General features: G+C 52.6%; 8 protein-coding genes across 8 annotated transcripts; 5 read left to right on the plus strand and 3 right to left on the minus strand.

The window, feature by feature from the left end:
* Window positions 1–2,773: 2,773 nt before the first annotated feature.
* On the plus strand, window positions 2,774–4,470 carry TGAM01_v201651 (hypothetical protein; the record flags this gene model as incomplete). The annotated part of the gene is made up of 2 exons (XM_018807210.1): window positions 2,774–3,108; window positions 3,246–4,470. The coding sequence occupies 2 exons, from the start codon at window positions 2,774–2,776 to the stop codon at window positions 4,468–4,470; spliced, it is 1,560 nt and encodes a 519-aa protein (XP_018659544.1).
* Window positions 4,471–5,936: 1,466 nt separating this feature from the next.
* TGAM01_v201652 (DNA-directed RNA polymerases II 24 kDa polypeptide) lies at window positions 5,937–6,859 on the minus strand (the record flags this gene model as incomplete). The annotated part of the gene is made up of 3 exons (XM_018807211.1): window positions 5,937–6,462; window positions 6,569–6,651; window positions 6,767–6,859. 3 exons carry the CDS (start codon window positions 6,857–6,859, stop codon window positions 5,937–5,939), a joined length of 702 nt encoding a protein of 233 aa, XP_018659545.1.
* A 1,114-nt stretch (window positions 6,860–7,973) lies between these two features.
* On the plus strand, window positions 7,974–9,754 carry TGAM01_v201653 (hypothetical protein; the record flags this gene model as incomplete). The annotated part of the gene is made up of 3 exons (XM_018807212.1): window positions 7,974–8,111; window positions 8,393–9,553; window positions 9,623–9,754. The coding sequence occupies 3 exons, from the start codon at window positions 7,974–7,976 to the stop codon at window positions 9,752–9,754; spliced, it is 1,431 nt and encodes a 476-aa protein (XP_018659546.1).
* Window positions 9,755–11,340: 1,586 nt separating this feature from the next.
* Window positions 11,341–12,066, minus strand: TGAM01_v201654 (hypothetical protein; the record flags this gene model as incomplete). Its single annotated transcript, XM_018807213.2, has 2 exons — window positions 11,341–11,878; window positions 11,939–12,066. 2 exons carry the CDS (start codon window positions 12,064–12,066, stop codon window positions 11,341–11,343), a joined length of 666 nt encoding a protein of 221 aa, XP_018659547.2.
* A 577-nt stretch (window positions 12,067–12,643) lies between these two features.
* Window positions 12,644–13,980, plus strand: TGAM01_v201655 (hypothetical protein; the record flags this gene model as incomplete). The annotated part of the gene is made up of 4 exons (XM_018807214.1): window positions 12,644–12,932; window positions 13,023–13,206; window positions 13,502–13,709; window positions 13,786–13,980. The coding sequence occupies 4 exons, from the start codon at window positions 12,644–12,646 to the stop codon at window positions 13,978–13,980; spliced, it is 876 nt and encodes a 291-aa protein (XP_018659548.1).
* Window positions 13,981–14,058: 78 nt separating this feature from the next.
* Window positions 14,059–14,621, plus strand: TGAM01_v201656 (hypothetical protein; the record flags this gene model as incomplete). The annotated part of the gene is made up of 2 exons (XM_024548811.1): window positions 14,059–14,466; window positions 14,538–14,621. The coding sequence occupies 2 exons, from the start codon at window positions 14,059–14,061 to the stop codon at window positions 14,619–14,621; spliced, it is 492 nt and encodes a 163-aa protein (XP_024406422.1).
* Window positions 14,622–14,929: 308 nt separating this feature from the next.
* On the plus strand, window positions 14,930–16,732 carry TGAM01_v201658 (GTP-binding protein; the record flags this gene model as incomplete). The annotated part of the gene is made up of 1 exon (XM_018807215.2): window positions 14,930–16,732. The coding sequence occupies one exon, from the start codon at window positions 14,930–14,932 to the stop codon at window positions 16,730–16,732; it is 1,803 nt and encodes a 600-aa protein (XP_018659549.2).
* Window positions 16,733–17,017: 285 nt separating this feature from the next.
* TGAM01_v201657 (methyltransferase) lies at window positions 17,018–19,682 on the minus strand (the record flags this gene model as incomplete). Its single annotated transcript, XM_018807216.1, has 3 exons — window positions 17,018–19,256; window positions 19,357–19,574; window positions 19,662–19,682. 3 exons carry the CDS (start codon window positions 19,680–19,682, stop codon window positions 17,018–17,020), a joined length of 2,478 nt encoding a protein of 825 aa, XP_018659550.1.
* Between the last annotated feature and the right edge of the window lie 547 nt (window positions 19,683–20,229).

The raw sequence follows: 20,229 nt of genomic DNA on the forward strand, positions 1-20,229 counted from the left end.
TTGATAGTCGCCAACATCCTTGCAGCTCTTGGCGGTACATGTACGAATGATAGTACGTACCTCCCTATAGATAGTACTAGTATGACGACGGATGCCGGCCGAGATAGCAATCTTCAATCATCCAGATAGGGCCAGGATAGGGACTTTTGCGTGGGTAGCACGAAGATACGAGTAAAGCGACATGCACGCCCAAACGATGTTGATTACTGCGTACGGATAAGGACAGTAAGCCGAGAATTTGCATGCACATGCGGCTTTGCAGGCGCGTAACACAGGCCGGAGGATGGATTGATTGATGGATTACTGGTAAGACCATAAGAGGTCGGAGATAGAGAGAGGGAGCATTCCTTATCTCGCTCTCGCGCGTATTTTCTTCGCTTTGCTCCGTATTACTATCATTCGAGAACAGGCCATTTTTTTCTTTGTCTTTGCACTCGCGTGATAGGGTCGGCGACCACAGCAGCGCATGGCTGCCTCTTGTGGCTTTGTGGCTTTGTATCAAAACCACAAACGGCGCCTGCCAGTCCCCCCTTTCGGCTTTGCGATGGAAAACTTTTTCACCTCAGCCGAGCTTCGAGCGCGTTCTTTCAAATCTCTGGCGCGCATGGCGTCAGGTCAAGCAATTTCTTTTTGTGTGATTTTGCAGTGGCTGATCGGTGTAGAGTCCCTTTTGGCGTTTTTGCAAAAGGATGCTATCACCACCCACCCAGCTTTTGCGTCAGCTACTTTGTACTAACGCTTTCGGCACCGAGTCCAGTCCACCCGGGTCGTCGAGTACGGGGTAAGGTAAGCTTCCCAGGCGTCTGGGATGACTAGGTTACGACGGCTCCAATCAGAGGGCGAGGAATGGCGCTCTCGGTGGCCAATATCGCAATGAATGGGTCTCAGAGTCGAGATGCTAGCACCGTATACTGCGCACTAAAGAAAGGAAAGAAAGAAAAAAACATGGCTACACAGGGCCGGGACCCCTCCCCTCTTCTTGGTGCGCCGAAGGCTTGCAGCAGCTGGGAACAAGAGAGGCCAAGATTTGCCCGAGAGGGAGGGCAGGGGAGGGGACGAGGGACGAAGAGGGGCTCTGCATCTCGTGCATGGCATTCCTCAGGGTTACAGGCGAGTGGAAAATCTAGATTTCTATTTGGATACATACTTGGGTAGGTATCTTGCTTGACAAATAATGGCTTTTTGGAATCTTGGAAGCAACATGTATTATTGATACTACCTTGGTATTATTCAATACTTGCTCGGAAGCCCCACCGCTGGATCGGCCTGCTTATTCAGAGGTCGAAGACAAAGAAATCAAGCACAGAGTGGCCCAGGCCATGACGCTAAAAGATCCGCTGAATGGCCTCCGTGGGTCTGGGCTTGGGAACAGGGCCTCGGGACCGCGCCATTGGGGCACGCCTCTGTTGCGTTACCTGTCCTTGTATAGGTAGTGGACTATCGCTGCGATTCTGGTGGTGGCACTAAGCAGGTACATGTGCGCAATGAATGGCCTTTAGCGGCCACGCCGCCAAGAGACAGAGGACAGGCACCGCCTATCCCATTGACTGGAACGACAAGCCTCCAATAATAGAGTGGACATGTCTCGCGGAAAGTACCGCCATCAGAGCATTAGTAGCGGTACTTGCGTCTCTCTCTCTCGCTATTCTGCACTACCCCTTATCCTCATTCTCATTCATGGTGCCTCAATAACAATTGAAATGCCTACTATTGTATCTGTTGTATGTGATGGTACCTACATGTAATACAGGGTGCATGCGTGTATGCACGTACATAGTAGGCCGATGGAGCATGTGCATGCAGCCAATATCGCCTTGCAGCTGCTGCTTTGGCTAGTGCTGAACTCGCAATGCCTGCCCGCCTCGCCGCGGCTAATTGGCGAATTTCTTCTCAACTCGAAACCACGCCGATGCGCAGCAATACCCAGATTAGCACAGCCAGCCATCAAGATACGGCCTCGACTCCATCCACCCATGTACCGGTACCCGCTAAAGACACTAGGCGGTACCTGCTAGGGATTGCCTCGCACGCCACCGCATCCGGGGCGCTGCCCTTTCAGGTCCCGGCCTGGCCTGCTATCGACGCTCTTACTGTGCTTTGCTGCCAGTGTGTTTTTGCCTTTTGGCTCGCTGCTTTTTGCCGTTGTGCATCCCATCACTCCATCCGTCCACCCAACCGCCAATCCCTCCGGCCGTGCTAAATTAAAACTCCTCCTACCAACGGTGCCTACTCGTTGTAGTCGTGCTCCTGCTACGCACCTCTTCCATACATCATCCCGACTCCGCCTCTTTGTTTCTCCTAGACTCTGTTCTCCTCTTCTCTCTTCCCATCTATTCGTCTTCCTCCCATAACAAAAGCTGCCGGCCCCACGGACAACTTACTCATCCTTTCGACTCTCTACAACTCGCTCTCAGTCGACTCTCAGTCTCAGATCGCCCTTATCCCACCGATGTAACCAACGCCTGCGGCCGCTATACTTGCAGCGTTCATGCAGCAACCCCCCCGAATCCCGCCCTCCGCCAGCACAGCGCTCCCGCCTGCAGACGCAGAGCAGCGGCCTCATGCCCTGGTAGACTCGCCGCACAGAAACTCCGTGCGCCGGTTGCCCATCTTGACGCCGCCATAGCAACGACACCCCCGAAACCGACGACCGACGACCTTCGAGATATAGCCTCGACCACCAACTAAAACTTTCCCTTTCCTCTCCCTCCTCGCTCGTCGAGCCCTCTACGGAGGTCGACGGGCGCGGGCCCTTTGCCGCAAAGAGTCCGCCATGTCCATCTACTCTGACCCGCCGGCGCTGCGAGACTTTTCGCAGGACAAGCCTTCGCTGCTGGTCTGCTGGTGGGCCACCATCTTCTGCGCCCTCATGATCCTGCTGCGAATCGCTGGCCGCTTCATTCGAACCGAAAGGCTCTTTGCCGAGGACAAGTTCGCCGCAGTCGCCTTGATCCCTTTGTTCTTGCGCATGGGATGCGTCCACTTTATCCTCGTCAACGGAACCAACAATGCCGACTTCACCGGAGTCACCCTCACTGCCGAAGAAATCCGAAAGAAATCCATAGCCAGCGGCCTGGTGCTTCTCAGTCGTGTACTCTATGCCGCTACGTAAGTCTGCTCATTCGGCAATTCAGGGATTCTTTTTTTTACGTCCACAAATGGGTTGGCTTTGTTTTCGCAAAGAAATCTCAATCACATACTGCACTAAGTGAGACAACTGACGCTGACCCTCCTTTCTACCTTAGACTATGGATTCTCAAAGGCACAATACTCGAGTTCCTAAAACGAATCGCCGACCTTACCTGGCAGCGAACCCATCACTACACCCTCATCGCCATCCGATGCTCCCTGGGTCTCACCTTCATCGCCGTCGTCATTAGCGACCTCGCCGAATGCAACCCCTTCAGACATTATTGGCAAGTCCTGCCTGACCCTGGTGGTCAGTGTCGCCAAGGCTATGTCCAGCTCATCACAATGGCCGCCTGCAACATCCTCACCGACCTGATGCTCGTCATCTTTCCCATCCCCATCATTATCCAGAGCAACATGCAGTTCCGCAGAAAACTCCAGCTCCTCCTACTATTTTCTCTCAGCTTGTCCGTTGTGGCAGTCTCCATCTACCGAGTTCCGCACATCATGGACGTAGACGGTCGACAGCAGTACCGATCGCTGCTTGCCTCTGTCGAGTTGATTTTTGCAACTGCATCCGCAAACGCCCTTGTTTTGGGCTCGTTTGTCCGAGATCGAGGTGTCAAGAAACAGAAGCCCAGACGAACTTCCACCGCTGCCGAGTCGTTCGAGCGCAGCACCGCCATTCGGAGACCAACTATCCATCGACAGTGGGGCAGCGACGAAGACTTGGTCAGAGATCTTGGCCTGACCGTCGAGCCTGAACTCCGAGAGCAGCCAGACAGCCCGTCATCCGACCTGTATGCGCCAATCAGGCCAATGCAGTCTGCCGAGCAGGGCTCAGATCAGTGGCGTCATCAGCAGCGGGAGCAAGAGGATAGTGCCCAGGATAGCGCCCCGGAAAGCTCTCCACAAAGTGCAAAGGCAAGCCAAGACCTGCTGATATACAAGACCGAATCCCGGACCGAATCTCAGCACGAATCGAGAAAGCTGTCCTTGTTCGACGTCGGCGGCCTTCTTGAAGATGGACCCGGCACCAGCAGTGGAAGCTATAGAAGAGGCAGCAGCTTTACTTCCTCTTCCATGGAAGCCAGCACCTCTCAAACCGCCCCGCCGGCGTCGCGAAAGGCCAGCGTAAACGGTGTCCGGCGTGGCTCAACGGCGCTGCTTCAAGATCTGGGCGGACTCCTGGGCCCCTTAAACTCAAAGTCGTCTGTGCGATCGAAACACCGAACCGGAACCGAGCTGCAGCCTATCCAACAATCTCACCAAGAGCATCATGCCTCCAAAGACGAAGGCGGTGATCTTGTTCTCAGCGACCCTGGTGGCCTCTTGCGATGATGAACAAGATACATACATCCTACGGCAACCGCACCCACTTGCCTTATCTAATTCGAAACATGTGACGACATAATCTACGACTTTGATCACGAATCTCTTTTAATTTCTTTTTGAGAAATAATTTGTTTATTTCTCTCTCTTTCTTTTCTTTTTATATCTTTAGATACGACTCGTCAGGCAATGGCGTTTACGGAGGTATTCCCTTCTATACACATATACATATACACATACACACGGCAACTTTTTCTCTTCCTCCCTTTTGCCTCGATATATGGCGCCAAGAAACAGCGCCTATGGGAGAGAACTATGGAGCCTTGTTCTGTTTTTTTTTTTTCCTTTGCGGTCTTCGCTAGCTGGTCTTTCTGCGTCAAGGTTTAGACAAAGGCTGGCGGACAAGTTGGAGCTGGTGGGATCTGGTGGTTACTACGCAGTTTTCTTAACTTTTTTTCTTCTCTTTTCACTTTTCTTACTGTTCTGGTACTTGGTTGCATATACCCCGGTGACAAACACCGTTTTGTTTTGCGAAGAGATGTATTGTATGTGCATATCCCCTCAACATCGAGAAAGATGTTTTGACAGTGGGAATGATGAGAGAGTGGCAGTGAGAAGATGGTTATACGTTGAAGAATTGAAATACCAATTGAAACGTACTTGTCGTGTGCTTTATGTGAAAAAGTGATTGAATTAAGAAATTGAATCTGTAAATTTGTTCCAATATCTAAGCCGTAGAGACCTGATGTAATTATATGTGAAACTAGGCGAAAGTGCCTACACCTCAACTGAGGCATTCTGAGTCTTGATCAATCCTTCTTGATATGTGTGGAATAGACCTTGGTAGAGATGATTTGGGATTATTCTATGAGGCGATTACTTGAGCTACAACAAAGATAGTATAGATTAGGTATGACAATTCAATCATAACATGAATTCGCTTCCAAATGAATGGAAAAGATAGAAGTTGTATTCTTATTCTGGCTTCTGAGTAGGTGAGACTTGTCGTAGTCATATTGGAAGATATCTCAGGGGCTACAATATATATTAATGTCAGTAAAACTCAACTTTGCTTCCTTTTTGTGAAAGAGACAGGATTATCATGTGAGTTCCATTTGATCAAGTGCAAGCCGTGATTGCCAAGATATGATATAGACGTTGGTATTTTATTTGGTTTGGTTGGTTTGTTTCTCTCGTTATTCTAATGATTAAGTTTTCCCCCAAAAACGCCAGCTTTCACTCTTGCAAATGCAAAACATTATGTCAAACACAGCGTTCGTTCGTTCCGCTGCTCAACTTCTGCTGCTCTTTTCGGTTCGATTCTTGAAATCCAACTTGAGCTTTCTCTTCTTTCTTCTCCCATCCTTTTTTTCTCTCTTCTGATCACACGCAAAGAATTGTGAGGTACGCCTCTTTCCAAAGTTTGTGTGTTGTCAAGTCTTTGCCCTCTTTCATCTTGCCCGATCAAAAACTTCTTAGACGCACAACCGGTAACTGGCATATCGACCCGCCGTCTCACTAACTCGGATAATCTTGACAACCTGTCCCCTCTTGAGCCCCAGATACCGCGCCACGGGATCCTTCTGCAAGATACGCGGCAGCTGCGTCTCCTTCAGGCGGTATCTCTTCAGTAGCGCAATCTTCTCATCTCGGGAGAGCAGCACGTGCCGCGGCACTAGCTCGTGGTGCGTAATGTTGACCAGTAGGTCGTCCTCGAGGAAGCACTCAATCTTGGCCAGGTTTTCGACTGAGGCGAGCGACTTGCGGGCGGCAGGCGACAGCGCCACGGGGGTCACCATGATGCCCGTCTTGTAGTTGTTGGTGATTGTGTACTTTGCAAAGTTGCGGATCTGCGAGACGCCAAACTGCTTGTCCGTCAGGAACTCGACCCAGATGGGGCCGCAGTCGGGCACGGGGTCGGGGTTGGAGGCTGTGGCGGGAGGGGTGTTTTTGCGGAGCATGGAGTCGCTTGGACGGGCGGAGAATTGGAGTTTGGCGCGGCTGTGTTGTGTTGCATGTTAGCTTTGCGGATTTTCTCTACATATACGGACGTTGTAGAGGATCGTGTGTTTGTTTGAAAACGGGAAGAAGGGGGCTGAGGCCGTACTTTACGCTGCCGTCGGGGTGGCAGTACTCGTCGCGGAACCGTTCCAGAGAGATGCTGACTTCGTCTTCGGCAAGCTCGTACTCCTATCAACGAGGCAGAAGAGCGACTGGTTAGCCAGATTGTCACGGGATGGCATGAAACCCAGAGACCAAAAGATGAGGAGAACAAGAATCAGATCATCCATGAAGGGGAGCGTACCCGGTCCGCAACCATCTCGTGAACAGTCCTCCACGCGCGCCAGAGTCTCACCACCTCTTTGGACTTGGCATCGTTGGGCAAATCGTCAATCATCTTGGAATCGTGTATCTATTTATTCGTCGACTTTAATTTTCGGTTATGGGCGATCAAGCGACTAAAGATTCGATCAGAAGCGGCAAGGACTGCGCGTTGTCGTGACCGTGGTCCTTTTTTTCTTCGTCGAGTTTCCGCTTGTCGGGGAGAACTGCAGTCGTTCAAAAATTGTTTGCGCAGCCTTGCATTGGCTTGGCCTGGCTGGAGCGATTAGCTGAGCCGGCGGGAGCTGATAAGAAAGTATCATGTGACTTTCCGATAAGCTGCTCTCGACGGCGCTTAGTAACTTTGAAGACAAGTGGAGCCTAGTCTTTCAAAGGGTCCTTTTTTAGTCTTTGCCCTTTGGATTATTGGACAGCTAAGCCGTTTCCCCAGTGAAAGGGCAGGGAAATAGAGAACAGAATTGGGGCGCAAAAGTAGATAAAGCCTCTCTTAAAGTATGGCCTCTGATGCTCGAGCTTATTCAAGGTATCACCGTCTGCAATTGATATCTGACTTCTACTTACGGGCTGCTTCTCCAAAGTATAGCAGCTGGAGATCCCCAAAAATCCCCCACTAAGTCGTTGAGACTATCCATGCTAATTGCCGCCTTAAAAGCTTCAGCAAAACTCACTAAAAATCCCCTCGCTAAAGCTGCGCGGCCTGAGCACTGGCTTTAGTGAAGGTTACAGAAGCTCAGCCGCTAAAGCAACCATCGCCTGTGCCTGTAAAAATCACAGAGTTTTGTGGCGGTTCATTGTGTCTCGGGCCCATCCGTTTCGTCTTTAGTAGGTAGTAGTTTGGATTTTTCCCTTAAAGTGGGAGTAACATGGGATAGAATTATTTTTTTTCCTACTATTGGTGGGGACCCCAGCAAAAAAACGTGGTGGTCAAGGGCAATTTTTTGGTGCCAACCGAAGTATTAAATTCAACCACCAAAAGTCTCTAATTGGTGTGTTGTCTGGTTCGGCTTTATTTTTTTTCTCCTCCTCTTCTACCTTTTCTCCAGTCGCACCCTTCGCCTGTTAACCCTCCTCCCCCTTCCGCCTCCCTTCTGCTCTCCCAAAGAGAGACTGTGACGGCCTCTTTTTTCTTTCTTTGCTGCCTCTTACGTATCGACTCTCTGAACTTCACAATGGCTGCTGCTGTCGCCGCTCCCGCCGCCGAGGCCGCTCCCGCGCCGAACGCTCGCCCGACTCGACCCGATGAGAAGATCTTTAAGGAGGAGCTGGCCAAGGCCGAGAAGGAGCACAAGGCTTCCATGGACAAGTTTGTATGTGCGGCGTGGCTATTTTATTCTTTTACTTTTGGCAGTGCATATTCCTGCAGTGGGTTTCCGGGCAGCTGCATGGCCGCTGTTTTCTTGTATAAGATGTTCTTCCATTCTGTGTGACCAGGCAATTTACTCTTCCAGCTGCTACGAGCCTGGGAAAATTATAAGAGAAGAAACCAAAAGATGAAGAAACGATTAGAGAAGTGGTTAGAGCAAAAAGAACAAAGCAGAGATTATCGTCATCTAAGCAAACTGGACATGTGCTAACTGCAGCATTATAGAACGCCATCAAGGCTAAGATCGACGTTGCCCTCCCCAACAAGAACAAGGACCAGCCCAGCCCGACCCAGAAGCGCCGCCAGGAACTCATTGCCCAGGCCAACGAGATCCGCCAGAAGCAGGCCGGCGGCAAGAATGCTCGCACCTCCAAGCTGGACCAGATCAAGCGCTTCGACGAGCAGCTCCGCAACCGCATTGCTGAGCAGAAGACCGCCAAGGCCAAGGTCCCCTTCAAGAGCGTCGAAGATATCGACCGCCAGATTGACAGCCTCGAGAAGCAGGTCAACTCCGGCACCATGAAGCTTGTCGATGAGAAGAAGGCCCTGACCGAAATCTCCAACCTGCGCAAGACCCGCAAGAACTTTGGCCAGTTTGACGAGGCTCAGAAGCAGATTGACGACCTCAAGGCCAAGATCAAGGAGATCAAGGACACCATGGAGGACCCCGAGCAGAAGGCCATGTCTGAGCAGTACAACAAGATCCAGGCTGAGCTCGACACCATCAAGGCCGAGCAGGATGAGGCATATAAGAACCTGTCTTCCCTGAGAGACGAGCGCACCAAGCTGCAGGCCGAGCAGCAGGAGAAGTTTGCCGCCATCCGCAAGCTCAAGGACGACTACTACGGCCAGAAGAAGGCCTACCAGGCCTTTGAGCGTGAGGCTCGTGAGAAGCAGCGAGAGCGCCAGCGCGCCGAGCGTGAGCGCTACCTCAATGAGCGCAAGAAGGCCGAGGCCGAGCGTGTTCTTGCTGAGGCTAGCGAGCCCGCCTACCTGGACGAGATCCGCCGCGCAAACAGCCTGCTCGTGTTCCTCGATCCCACCTTCAAGGCCGAGAAGACGCCTCTGCTGGCCAACTCTGGCCTGACCGCCCAGGCCCAGCGAACCGTCGACGAGTCTGGTCTCAAGGGCACCAAGCTCGTCCGCAAGGAGGACCGCGACGACGAGTACGCCCCCGCCCAGACCAAGGGCAAGAAGGGCAAGAAGGGCAACTCGGGTGCTGCCGCCGCCCAGAAGGGCTTCAACTGCCCCCCTTCTGTTGTCGAGGACTGCTCATTCCTCAGCCTCGACCCCCCTATGAGCGCTGCTGATGTCCCCGGCCTCATTGAGAAGGTCAAGGCCAAGCTTGAGAACTGGAAGGAAGACCAGGCCGCTCAGACCCAGCGTGTAAGTGACAATTTTTCGTATTCGTCAACTTTATTTGGCGTATCCTGACTAACATTTTAACCCATCCAGAACATTGAAAAGGCCAAGAAGAAGCTTGAGGAGCTCGAGAAGGCCGAGGCCAACGGCGACAAGGTTGACGAAGTTACCGACGACCTTAAGGACGCCTCCCTGGAGGACAAGGAGAAGCAGGAGGAGTCATAAAGGACTTTCTCCTCCCTTGCTTCCCTGAAAAAAAGACTCTACTTTTCAATGATTCTCTTCCTCTAGCTACAGTCCTCACTACCAAGCCGACGCAATTGGCCCCTCGTTCCACTTTCTACTCTCTCGCGCGCGTCATGTCATACACAGCTATATTATCTGTTCTCAATCTTCTCTCATTCCACCAATCGTCAGCTGCGGGGGTTATAGAACAGGAATCGAATCATTATTTTTTTCTCTTTACAAGTCTACAAGGAACTCAAAAAAGTAGGAAAGGGGGAAAAAATCTGTCTCAAAATAGGAGGGATTTTTTTTTTTAAATAAAAGGAACAAGCTTTTTTTCGTTCTTCTCTCCTACATCGCTACAACAAGCGTTCCGCGTGTTGATCTATTAGTCTTTTTTTTCTTATTGTTTCAGCTTTCTTTTTGTCATTGGTATTTCTTATTTTGTACCTAGGTATCTTTTATTTCCTCGTCAATGGATGGGGGGAGAAAAAGGAGTTTTTATGCCAAGCACGAAATATACAAGCTTCATGGAAAATGATGTATACCATAGGAGAACGGCTATACCCCCACCCCCTTTTTTTGGGAACATGTTACCCAGTGACACAAAGTACTACTCTCTCCTCTTATCATGTGATACTTGCATTGATGCTAGCACAAGCTGGAAAATGCCCCGAGATTTGCTCACGTTTTCGGTGTATGTGGCTGCTTTGACTGGCTGGGGCGTCCTGCATGCGAGGCCATCTATTACTACATATCATGTATCTAAGGGGCTGCTGCATGTAACTTGTTGTAGGCAAGTATGCGCCGATGGGAACACACGTACTTGTAGAGTAGACTAGACTCACCTAGCCGTAACCAATGCAATGATATCAGCACAGAATCTATAGGATGCGGTTCGCCACGCTGGGGCGTCTAATTAGTTGGGCAATCGTGGTGGTAGTTCGTGCTGCTATCCGTGTCTGTATCAAGGCAGCTTATCAGCAGGCTTTAAAAGTTTACATGCCTGTTTCACTCTTATTTAGACTAGGCAGATCCGATTATAAAAACCTGGAACACAAGGGCGTTCAAATATTCAATGTGGGAAGTACTAAGGTCCCCAATAAACACTCGAGACAGTAATCATGTTTGAGCGTGCAACACAAATCATTCCCTTTTCCTTGATGTTTTAGTTTTCTTTAATACGCCAAGCTAGATGGTATGCAAGTCTTTTCTGGTTCGAAACTCGTCTAACACGGGTATTCAAAATCATATCAAATGTATATAGCCAAAAATTCTGAAGCGAGAAGGAGGAAAAAGAATATGAAAAGAGCTGCCAACATCCGTTATTTCAAGCCAGGCTACTCTACTCCAGCTACCATGCAATCGTGCCATTTCCCATTCCAGACAAATGAAACCTGATGGTGATCGTACATGTCGTCATGCTTGTGTTGCAAATATATAAAAGTAAAAGGATAAAAGTGACGATATGTTTACTGCTTGCGCTTTGGAGTTGACGTAATCATTTGAAGAAAATAATATTTTTATCCGTGATTTTTTTTCTTTCAAAACGTTGCTTAGTTCATTTTGATATCTTGAATCCTTTTTCATTTGTCATATCCAAAAGGTGCGTAATTAGAGTAAGATGGGTGGTGCTGTGGTGCTGGCGGCCTGAATGTCCTTCGGTCTCGTGATGCAGCAGCCGGGGCAGGAGTGCGACGCTCCATGAGAGCCTCGCGGTCATGGAACTGTGATGGAGGAGCTATAGCTGGAGGAGGAGCGGGAGTGCCGGCACTGGCACTGATTGAGCCGGCTCGGCGAGTAGGCTTTCGGGCAGGCGCCGTCAATGGTGGATTCTTCACGGCTGCCTCATCATCCGCGGGAAGGGTGAGCTCGATGAGGCTGTAGAAATACTCGAGGACCTCGGGGTAACGTTGTACGCTGGCCTGCCAGTCCTCATCAATGCCTCGCTTCAGGGTGGCCTGAGCCTCAGCAATCTGGTTAGGGTGCGGCGGCGCATTGTAATGGTAGAAGGCATGGGCGGTGATGTGGTCAAGATGAGCCGAGTGGGCCGTCTTTCGTCGCTCAGCGAGTTGACGGAAATACTCGAGTATGTAATCTTGAGCATGGGCCCTTACCCACGAACTATAGTTTGAACGAGTTAGTGGCGCTAATAAACGTTGATTATCAAGGCGGTGAACGAACCGTATGTCGGTATATATGGATCGCATCATGCGTTCCTCGGCCTGTTTAACAGCGACTTCGAGGCCCTTTGCCTCGCAGTCACAGGCCATCGAGGCCGGAGCATGGCAGATGGCGCAGTCCGGATCCATCCTGATGATGGTCTTGCGCCCCTTTGTATCTCTGGTGTGCATCTTAGTAAAAGGGTATCTTTGGGCGAGACGATTGTATCTTTGTTGCCTTTTTAAGGCTGGTGTGTATTTGAGAGAGTCTTCCAGGGAGAGATGGGTATAAAAACAGCAGAATACGGGCTAGTATTACACAATGCAGAAGCTATTCAGGCACACGAGAGAAAGGGCACGGTAGAGGTTTTCTTTTGCTGGCGGAACAGATACGGGATGGGGCTTCTTCAACCGCAGTAGCAAGGCCTCGCTCCCCCTTTGGCAAGCCCATAGACGGGCTTCATGAGTGACGGAAGTGGGACAGGCGGAGAGCGTCGCAGATGGCGGAAGGGTGATTGGGCATATGAAGATGGAGGAGAGGGAAGTGGAAGAGGAAGAGAGGAGAAGAGAGGAAGAAAGAGAGAGGAGGAACGAAGGGAGAGGGTCATTGAGAAAGGAGAGAGAGGACAAGGAGACTGACTGCTTGACTGACTGACCTAGTAGAAGAAAGGATAAGACAAGCAGAAGCAACGATAGGCTCACGCCAGGCGGCAAAGGGAATAGAGGAATGCCAGCGGAAGAGCAGAAGCAGGTGGCGGCGTCTGTGCTAGATCAGAAGGCTGACGCTGTTTCGTGGATGTATCCTGCAAGCAGCAGCAGCAGCAGCACAAGCACAGGCACGAGTACAAGCACGAAGCGGCAGCAGCAGCTCTGGCGGCGTCGGAGCCAGGATGAAGCTCTCGGAGGGGACCAGACGAGGGCCTTGGGAGGGACAAGATCTCAATGCCCGGGACCAGAGCGTGGGGAAAAGCCAGAGAGCCGGCTGCAGCAGCACAAGTCGAATGAGGAGGCGGCGGGTGGGTGACGGGCCAGCTGTCGTGGCTCGAATGCGGGATCGAGGAGCCTATGCAGGCTAGCCTAACGAGCAGCGAACTGGCCCAACGCAGGGCAGCAGAAGGTGCCCAAAGAGAGCAGCGCTGTCGAGCAGGCCGAGCGTCTACAGCGGTTAAGTGGCAAGCGGGCCTTTGGAGAAGGCGGAGCGAGCAATGGCGGGAGGCTGATTAATCGCAATTCGAAATCTGATCAGATCAGGCCCCGGCTGACCGTGCAAGAGGCCGGTCCTGCGCAGCCGTATTTGTATATCTGCGGCGGTCCGCCGCAAGGGTTGCTGAAACCGAGAGTCGTACTGTAGCGTGTGCGATGAGATGTCCCGCACGCCTAAAAAGGCGTCTCTTTGCTGGCTGCGACCTGTATATGTGGCGCCTCGTTGTCCGTGCAGCAAATGGAGCCGCTGGTGTGACACAAGCAGGACACGGCAAGACACGACACACACACTTGAGAGGAGGCTGGTCTGGTGGACCGATGGCCGAATCTGCTGGCGCTGACTTGTTGACCGTGGTGAGGAGATTGCTAGACTTTCATGCAGCGAAAACTCAGCAGGTGGCGGATGGAGCCGGCAGAAGCAGCAGCAGCTCGAAATGTGGTCTCACCAATCGGGTCAGGCTGCCCTTGTTAGCGAGAGAATCGATTCTCTGTACGTGGGTGATAATCCTGCCTGCAGTAGCCCCGTCGTCTCCGTACCGGCGACTGTCTCTGGCTACCCCGGCAGATCTCGTGCTTCTGGCCTCCCTTCGGTTTGCTGTTTGCCTGCGGGCGTGCTGATGTGCTGGATGCCGTATGTAAGGTTGATGTATGTACGTATGTGTCAAGGTGCTGCCGCGGGAATGCGGGCAAACGAACGATGAGGCTTGTCTTGTCTACTTCACCGCACCTTTTCGCAGCAGCAGCAGCAGCTTCAGCGGGCTTGAGCATGCACCGTCAAATCACGAGGAGGGGCGGGCCATGCATGGACGAGGCCCGCCGTTGGCCAGACTCGACCCGGTGGACAAGGCTGCGAGGAGCTAAGAGCGTCTAGCTGGTTGGTCACGATGCTGGCAACTGGCGATGCTGGTTCTATGTAGTCGCTGACGAGATGCTTGATTGATGCTAATCGCCAGAGAGAACGAGTATAGGCGCCGTAACAGCCGCATTCTGCCCTCCCGCTCGTCTTCCATCATCATCACATTTCTCCTCTTCGACGGGAAAAGAGCGTCGCATCAGGATGCCTGCTGCTGTGTTGGTCTCTGCGCCTGCGACGATCCAGCACCGGCAGCAAATCAGACGCCGGCAACGTCAGCCTCTTTGCCTCATTGTGCGTGCTTTTTCACTTTGTCTCACGCCGTCCTTGTCCTGTCCGGCCGCTGCCACAGGCTCAAGCCGACATGGGGGACGGCAGATGAGCAGGGTCCAGTGGTGTTGTTTGGCCTGAAAGCGGGGAGCCGAAAACTGGAGGCTTTTCTGCCAGCTCAGCGGTGCAGCTTCCCGTTGGTACCTGCTAGATGCTGTGCTACTGTAGGTGCTGAGTCGTACTGTAGCACGCATGGATTCCATACCCAGGCACTTCTTACTAATTCATTTGCTAGGCACATATAGCCAATCATCACGCAGCTTGCAGCCAGATTACAAATTTCATTTTCCCTCTCGTTGCGGATATTGCTGTTTTATAGAGGTAGCATGTATTAACGAGTGTACCAGCAAGCAACTGTACAAGCAGCTCTGCTCCAGCGCTGCCCACTGCTGCAACGAGCTAAATCCTCTGATCGGCTCTCTAACCCCCACTATACCCGCCGCCATTCGGCGCCGGTGGGGTCAAGCCTCCGGCGCTGGCTTCTGCTAATTTACACCACTTGCGTGCAGGTGGTCTTATCTTATCGGCGCCATTTCCAGTATCGGAATTTTTAAGTGCATCCGCCAGAAGTCGATATTATACACCATGGACGAAGCGCAAATCACAGCAACTTGATTTGATTTCAACATGCCGCCCCGGTGTCCTGGTCCATCTCATCTGCCCCTGGCACCATTTCTTTACCCTGCTCTCTTCCGGCCCCGATATGCCAGCTCTTCTCTCCTTCGAACGGCGTTAAGCCGGCAATCACGCCAATCCTCTTCATCGTCATCAGCTTCATCGTCTTCTTCACCTTCCAGCCTCAATGATCTCCCTGAGTCACGGTTGAACCCTGCTCCGGATGATTACGCAGCCCCAAGCTTCGCTGACAAGGCTGATCTAACGCTCTACGCCGGCCGCGGCGGCAACGGCTGCATCTCCTTCCACCGAGAGGCTTATTATCCCGATGGACCTCCCAACGGCGGCGATGGTGGCATTGGAGGCAACGTCTACATTCAGGCGGCCCACGGCGAGACTTCGCTGCACAAACTTGCCCGCAGACGCTTCATCCGCGCCGGACGCGGGATTCACGGCCAGGGAAGCGGCAAGAGTGGCATGCGCGGATCAGACGTCGTCATCACCGTCCCAGTGGGCACCATTGTGCAAGAAATTGAGCGTCATGACCCGGCTGCTGATGAGGACATGGCTGTAAGAGCTTTTCAGGCGCAGAAGAAGCAGAGGCGGCGTGAGCTTTTGGCACAGCAGCAGCTACAGACGGAAGTGGAAGAAGAGGAGGAGGAGCCTCAAGAGACAGACCGGCACTCAAGGTGGAAGAACCCTGAGGATGACTACGACCCAGATGCTGATGATCCAGAGCGTGGCAAGTGGCTGCTCTATCCTGGCATGTCCAAATCCGATGTCAAATCAGCAGAGTTTCCCAAGCTCCCCAAACGAACTCGTCTCTTTCAGCAGCCTCCCCCGCCAATCTATCTCGACCTCTCCAAACCAACACCAACGCCCATCCTCCTAGCTGCAGGTGGCATTGGCGGCCTTGGAAACCCGCACTTCACCTCACGACAACACCCAAAGCCAATGTTCGCCACCAAGGGCGATGAGGCCGTTACTCTCAAGATCTCACTAGAACTCAAGCTTCTGGCCGACGTAGGCCTCGTGGGCTTGCCCAATGCCGGGAAAAGCACCCTCCTACGAGCTCTTACTAACAGCCGTACACGGGTTGGCAACTGGGCCTTTACAACCTTACAACCGAACATTGGCACCGTCGTCTTGGACAAGTATTCCGGCCGCCCCAGCGTCAAAACCTCTCAACTCACCTCTGACGACGGCACCGCCACCGGAGGCCCAAGAACGCGCTTTACCGTTGCAGACATCCCCGGTCTCGTCGAAGGAGCCCATCTCGACCGTGGCCTTGGTATTGCCTTTCTGCGCCACGTCGAGCGCGCCGGCCTCCTTGCCTTCGTCCTCGATCTCAGCGCCGGCAACGCCGTCAAGGCCCTACAGTCACTCTGGCGCGAAGTCGGCCTCTACGCAGAAATGCGACAGGACGAAGAGCGCTTGCGTGAGATCGAGTCCCGCGTCGACTGGGACCTTGTCTCCCAGGCCAGCCGCGGACCGATCAACCTGATGGGCGCTTCGTACGGAACGCCTCTGCCGCCGATTCAGGAGGCGCAGACGACGAAGGCTATCACTCCGGCTTTGGAAATCGCTGGCAAGCCGTGGTTTGTGGTCGCTACGAAGGCTGACCTGCCGGAGACGCGAGAGAATTTCCAGGAGCTGAAGACGTATCTTGACAATGTCACTGAGGGGCGAGAATCGCACCCGAGCGGTGTGGAGGGAGCGTGGACGAAGAATTGCGCTGCTATTCCTGTGAGTGCGATTAAAGGAAAGGGGGTCGATCGCATTGTGCACTGGACTGTTGGACTTTTGGATGAGTAGAATTGTCACTTGGAACAGGCACGAGGCATTGTAACATAATAAAAGCATTTGTACAAATAGACGACGACTCTGTAAAGATAGATAGCAAAAGAACGTTTAATCTGTAACTTGGAGCAAAAAGCACTTGTATATATAAATTGGTACCCAGTTTTACCAAATCTGTCCATACCGGAGCTCGATGGTATGTCCTTTTATCCCTTTAAAATTTTGAACCCTTTGCTTATCCTTGCTTCAGAGATTATACAAGGTTGCAAGGTAATGATGATCCTCCACAATAATTATGTCTTAATCAGCTCCCTCAGGCGTGGGAATATCTTCCACGTCAATCTCTTCATCTTCCTGCTCTCCAGCCTCCTGCTCCTGTTCCTCAGCCGCCTTCTCCTGCTTCTCCTTACGTTGGAGGCTGATATTAATCAACGGCGACGTATCGTTAAACACTCTAAGCAACATGGCAGAACGATCCTCCTTGGGCAACATCAGATTCAGCGAGTGGATGCTCTTCCACAGCGGGAGAGCCATTCTCTCCTGCCACTCCGGGTCGTCGCCCTCCGGCTCGACTCTCAGCACGCAGCATCCCATGCCAATGTCGCGCACACGCTCGCCAATCTCCTCAAAGTTCTGCCACTCTCCTTCGTTAATCTTGGGGAACATCTCAATGAGGAGCTTATGCAGCGTCTCCTTCTTGCGCAGGCGCACAACGCGAGGCTCGCCGACGTAGCCCTGCAGGATGGGCATGCCTTCGGCTTGGATACGCCAGCGGCAGACCTCCGCCGACGGAGCGTCCTGCTTCATGAACATGCGGACACCACCGTGGATGAACTTGAGGCCTCTGCCTTCGTTCTCCGTGAGGATGTCTCGCGTAAGGGCGGTGGTGTAGTAGATGGCCTTGGCAGGCTCTCCCATCTCGTTCCTCACCATGTATCGGTTGGTGGGGAAGCGGCTGGACAGTCTGTAAAAGTCTTTGATGTTTTGGATGACAGGGTGGGAGGGATCGAGGTACTTGAAAGGCTCTTCAATGGGGCCGTTCCTCTTTGGCTTGCCTGGGCGGTCTTGGCGCTCAGTCGTAGCAGCGGCAGCAGGGGCCGGAGTGGTGGCTGCTGAACTTTCCTCTGCGGTCTTTGCCTTCTTGGCGGGCTGTTCTGCATCTTCCTCAGCCTCCAGGGGTCGCTTGCTAGCGGCGGGGGAGGCGTCCTCCATGGGTTCATCTTCCTTCTTCTCTTCCGGCGCAGAAGCGTCCTCTGCCTTTGTCTCGGCCGCAGGGATAGCGGCAGCAGCATCCTCTACCGCGCCGTTGGTCTGGTTGGCCTGTTTGGGCTCATTCTCGTTCTTAGCCTTGAACTCTGCCTTCTTCTCCAGAACTGTAATGAAAAAGCCGCCAGTATCCTGCAAGTGCGGGTAGATTCTCATGCAGCGCTCTAGGGGCAGAGTAGTGCCATTAGGATCCGGAAACATGGACGGGACGAGTCGACCAGGGGTTACGCCATCTTTGCTCTCCTTGGTGAAGTTCTCAACCTCCTCCCAGTTGTTCCAGATCTTGCCGCTCTTGTCCATGATCTTCCAGGACTTGAGGCCAGGTCGACGCACGAGACCATCCAACTTATCGCTAGAGTCAACGATCTCCACATTATCCAAGCCACCGCATCTCTCAATCGCAGCAGCAATGATCGACTCATTCTCGACAGGGTTCATACTGCAGGTGGAGTACACAACGCGACCACCGACCTTGAGAAGCTGCAGGGCACGGACAAGAATGCGAATCTGGGTGATGTGAAGGCCCAAGGCACTACCCGGCTGCCAATCTTTCCACAGGTTGGCGTTCTTTCGTGCTGTTCCGTCTCCGGAGCAGGGGACATCGGCCAAGATTCTGTCAAACTTCAGGTAGTTGTTCTTGTTTGAGTTCGGATCGGTCGAGGGCAGCTTGATGGAGGGGAATTGAGTGGCATCGTGGTTCATGACCAGGAGATTGGGCGATGACAGTCTCTTGAGTTGATGGACTAGAAGATGGCCACGCTTGTAGTCAGCATCGTTGGCGATCAGCAGACCTGTAGCACGGCCGGCATCAGAGGCATCAGCCTCTAGATCCGCCTCGGCTTCTTCCTTGGTCTCGTCACCAAGGTCTAGGCCGTCTTCCTTGGCGAATTCTCGCAGAACCTTCCTCACGCGAGACTCTTCGCCAACGTGGAGCATCTCCAGCAGCTGGGCGGACTTGCTGCCAGGCGAGGCGCACATGTCCAGCACAGTCATGCCTGGTCGGAGATCCATCAACAGAGGAGGAATCATACTGACGACCTCTTGTCTGCTGATGTTTCCGACGCTGGTCTCGGACACGAGGAACTTCTGGAAGGCTGCAAAGGGAGGGAACTTGCGGACAACGTTCTTGGGCGTGGTCATCCACCAAGCAAGCTCGTCGGGGTACCAGGAAACAGGCTGGGGAGGGTCGACGGGACGGCCATCCTGGTGCTCGATCTTGACGATTTCGGGAATGTATCGGGATCGCAGAAGTCTCTCGACGGCCAGCGCATGGCTATGCGACAGAGCAATAAGTCAGCAAGTAAAAGACAATGGATCAAGAACAGAAAAAAAAAAAGGATAAAGTTGACGCGCGCGCAACGAGTTAGACGCACCCCTTCGAACCGCAGAAGCGGAAGCTGTTGGGCAGCTCGCGCCTCAATGCCTCCCAAAACTGCGTCTTCTCTTCATCAGAAAACTCAAGCAGCGAGTCGTAGTACTGCTGGAGCTTCTCATTCTCCTTCTTGAGTGCAGGATAGTCTCTCCAGCTGTTTCCGCCCTCGCCGCCGCCGCCACGACCGCCTCCACGGCCACCTCCACGACGGTTCTTTCCCTGTTCGCACGCAATTAAAGAATCTATATTTAGCAATGGTCTTCCAAGAGGTCGGCGTGTACCTCAAAACAGGAAATTGCAACTCACTCTAAAGCCCTTTTTGCCCATCGTTGCGGATTGCAATCTGCTCTAGCGGTTGGAGCTTGTGACGAATGGAAAATTTACAAAATCCCGGGCCAGAAAATCTAAAATCTGAAATGCCCCGCCATCGTCGCGGGTAAGAGCGCGCTAAAGGCCCTTGGAAGGTATGGCGTCGTCCAGTAAAAATGCGAGGCCAGAGGCGCTAAAGCATGCAGATGGCGGAGCCGCCGCGGTTGATCTAGCAATGAAACCAGGAGTCAATATTTGGTTTCGTATTGATGCTCTTGCATGCTCTCCATGCTCTTCATGGCACAGGAGCACTAGCATCGAGGCAAGCCGCTCGACCACGATGCATCTCATCCCTACTTTTTTGTACCTACAACGTCCGTTAAATGGTCTCAGTACATACACTAAGAGCCACGTAGGAATTAGAAGCTAGAGTACATGTACTTTTGACAATACCTGATAGGTACCTAGGTGCCTGCATGTAGATGAGGCCTCCCTCAGCGGTTGTTTCGGCTAATCCAATTGATCTCTTTCTCTTCTAGATGGTGGTGTCGGCTCATCAGCGTGT

Source organism: Trichoderma gamsii (genome assembly GCF_001481775.2).
Source record: "Trichoderma gamsii strain T6085 chromosome Unknown Scaffold_4.2, whole genome shotgun sequence".
Classification (NCBI taxonomy): Eukaryota; Fungi; Ascomycota; class Sordariomycetes; order Hypocreales; family Hypocreaceae; genus Trichoderma; species Trichoderma gamsii.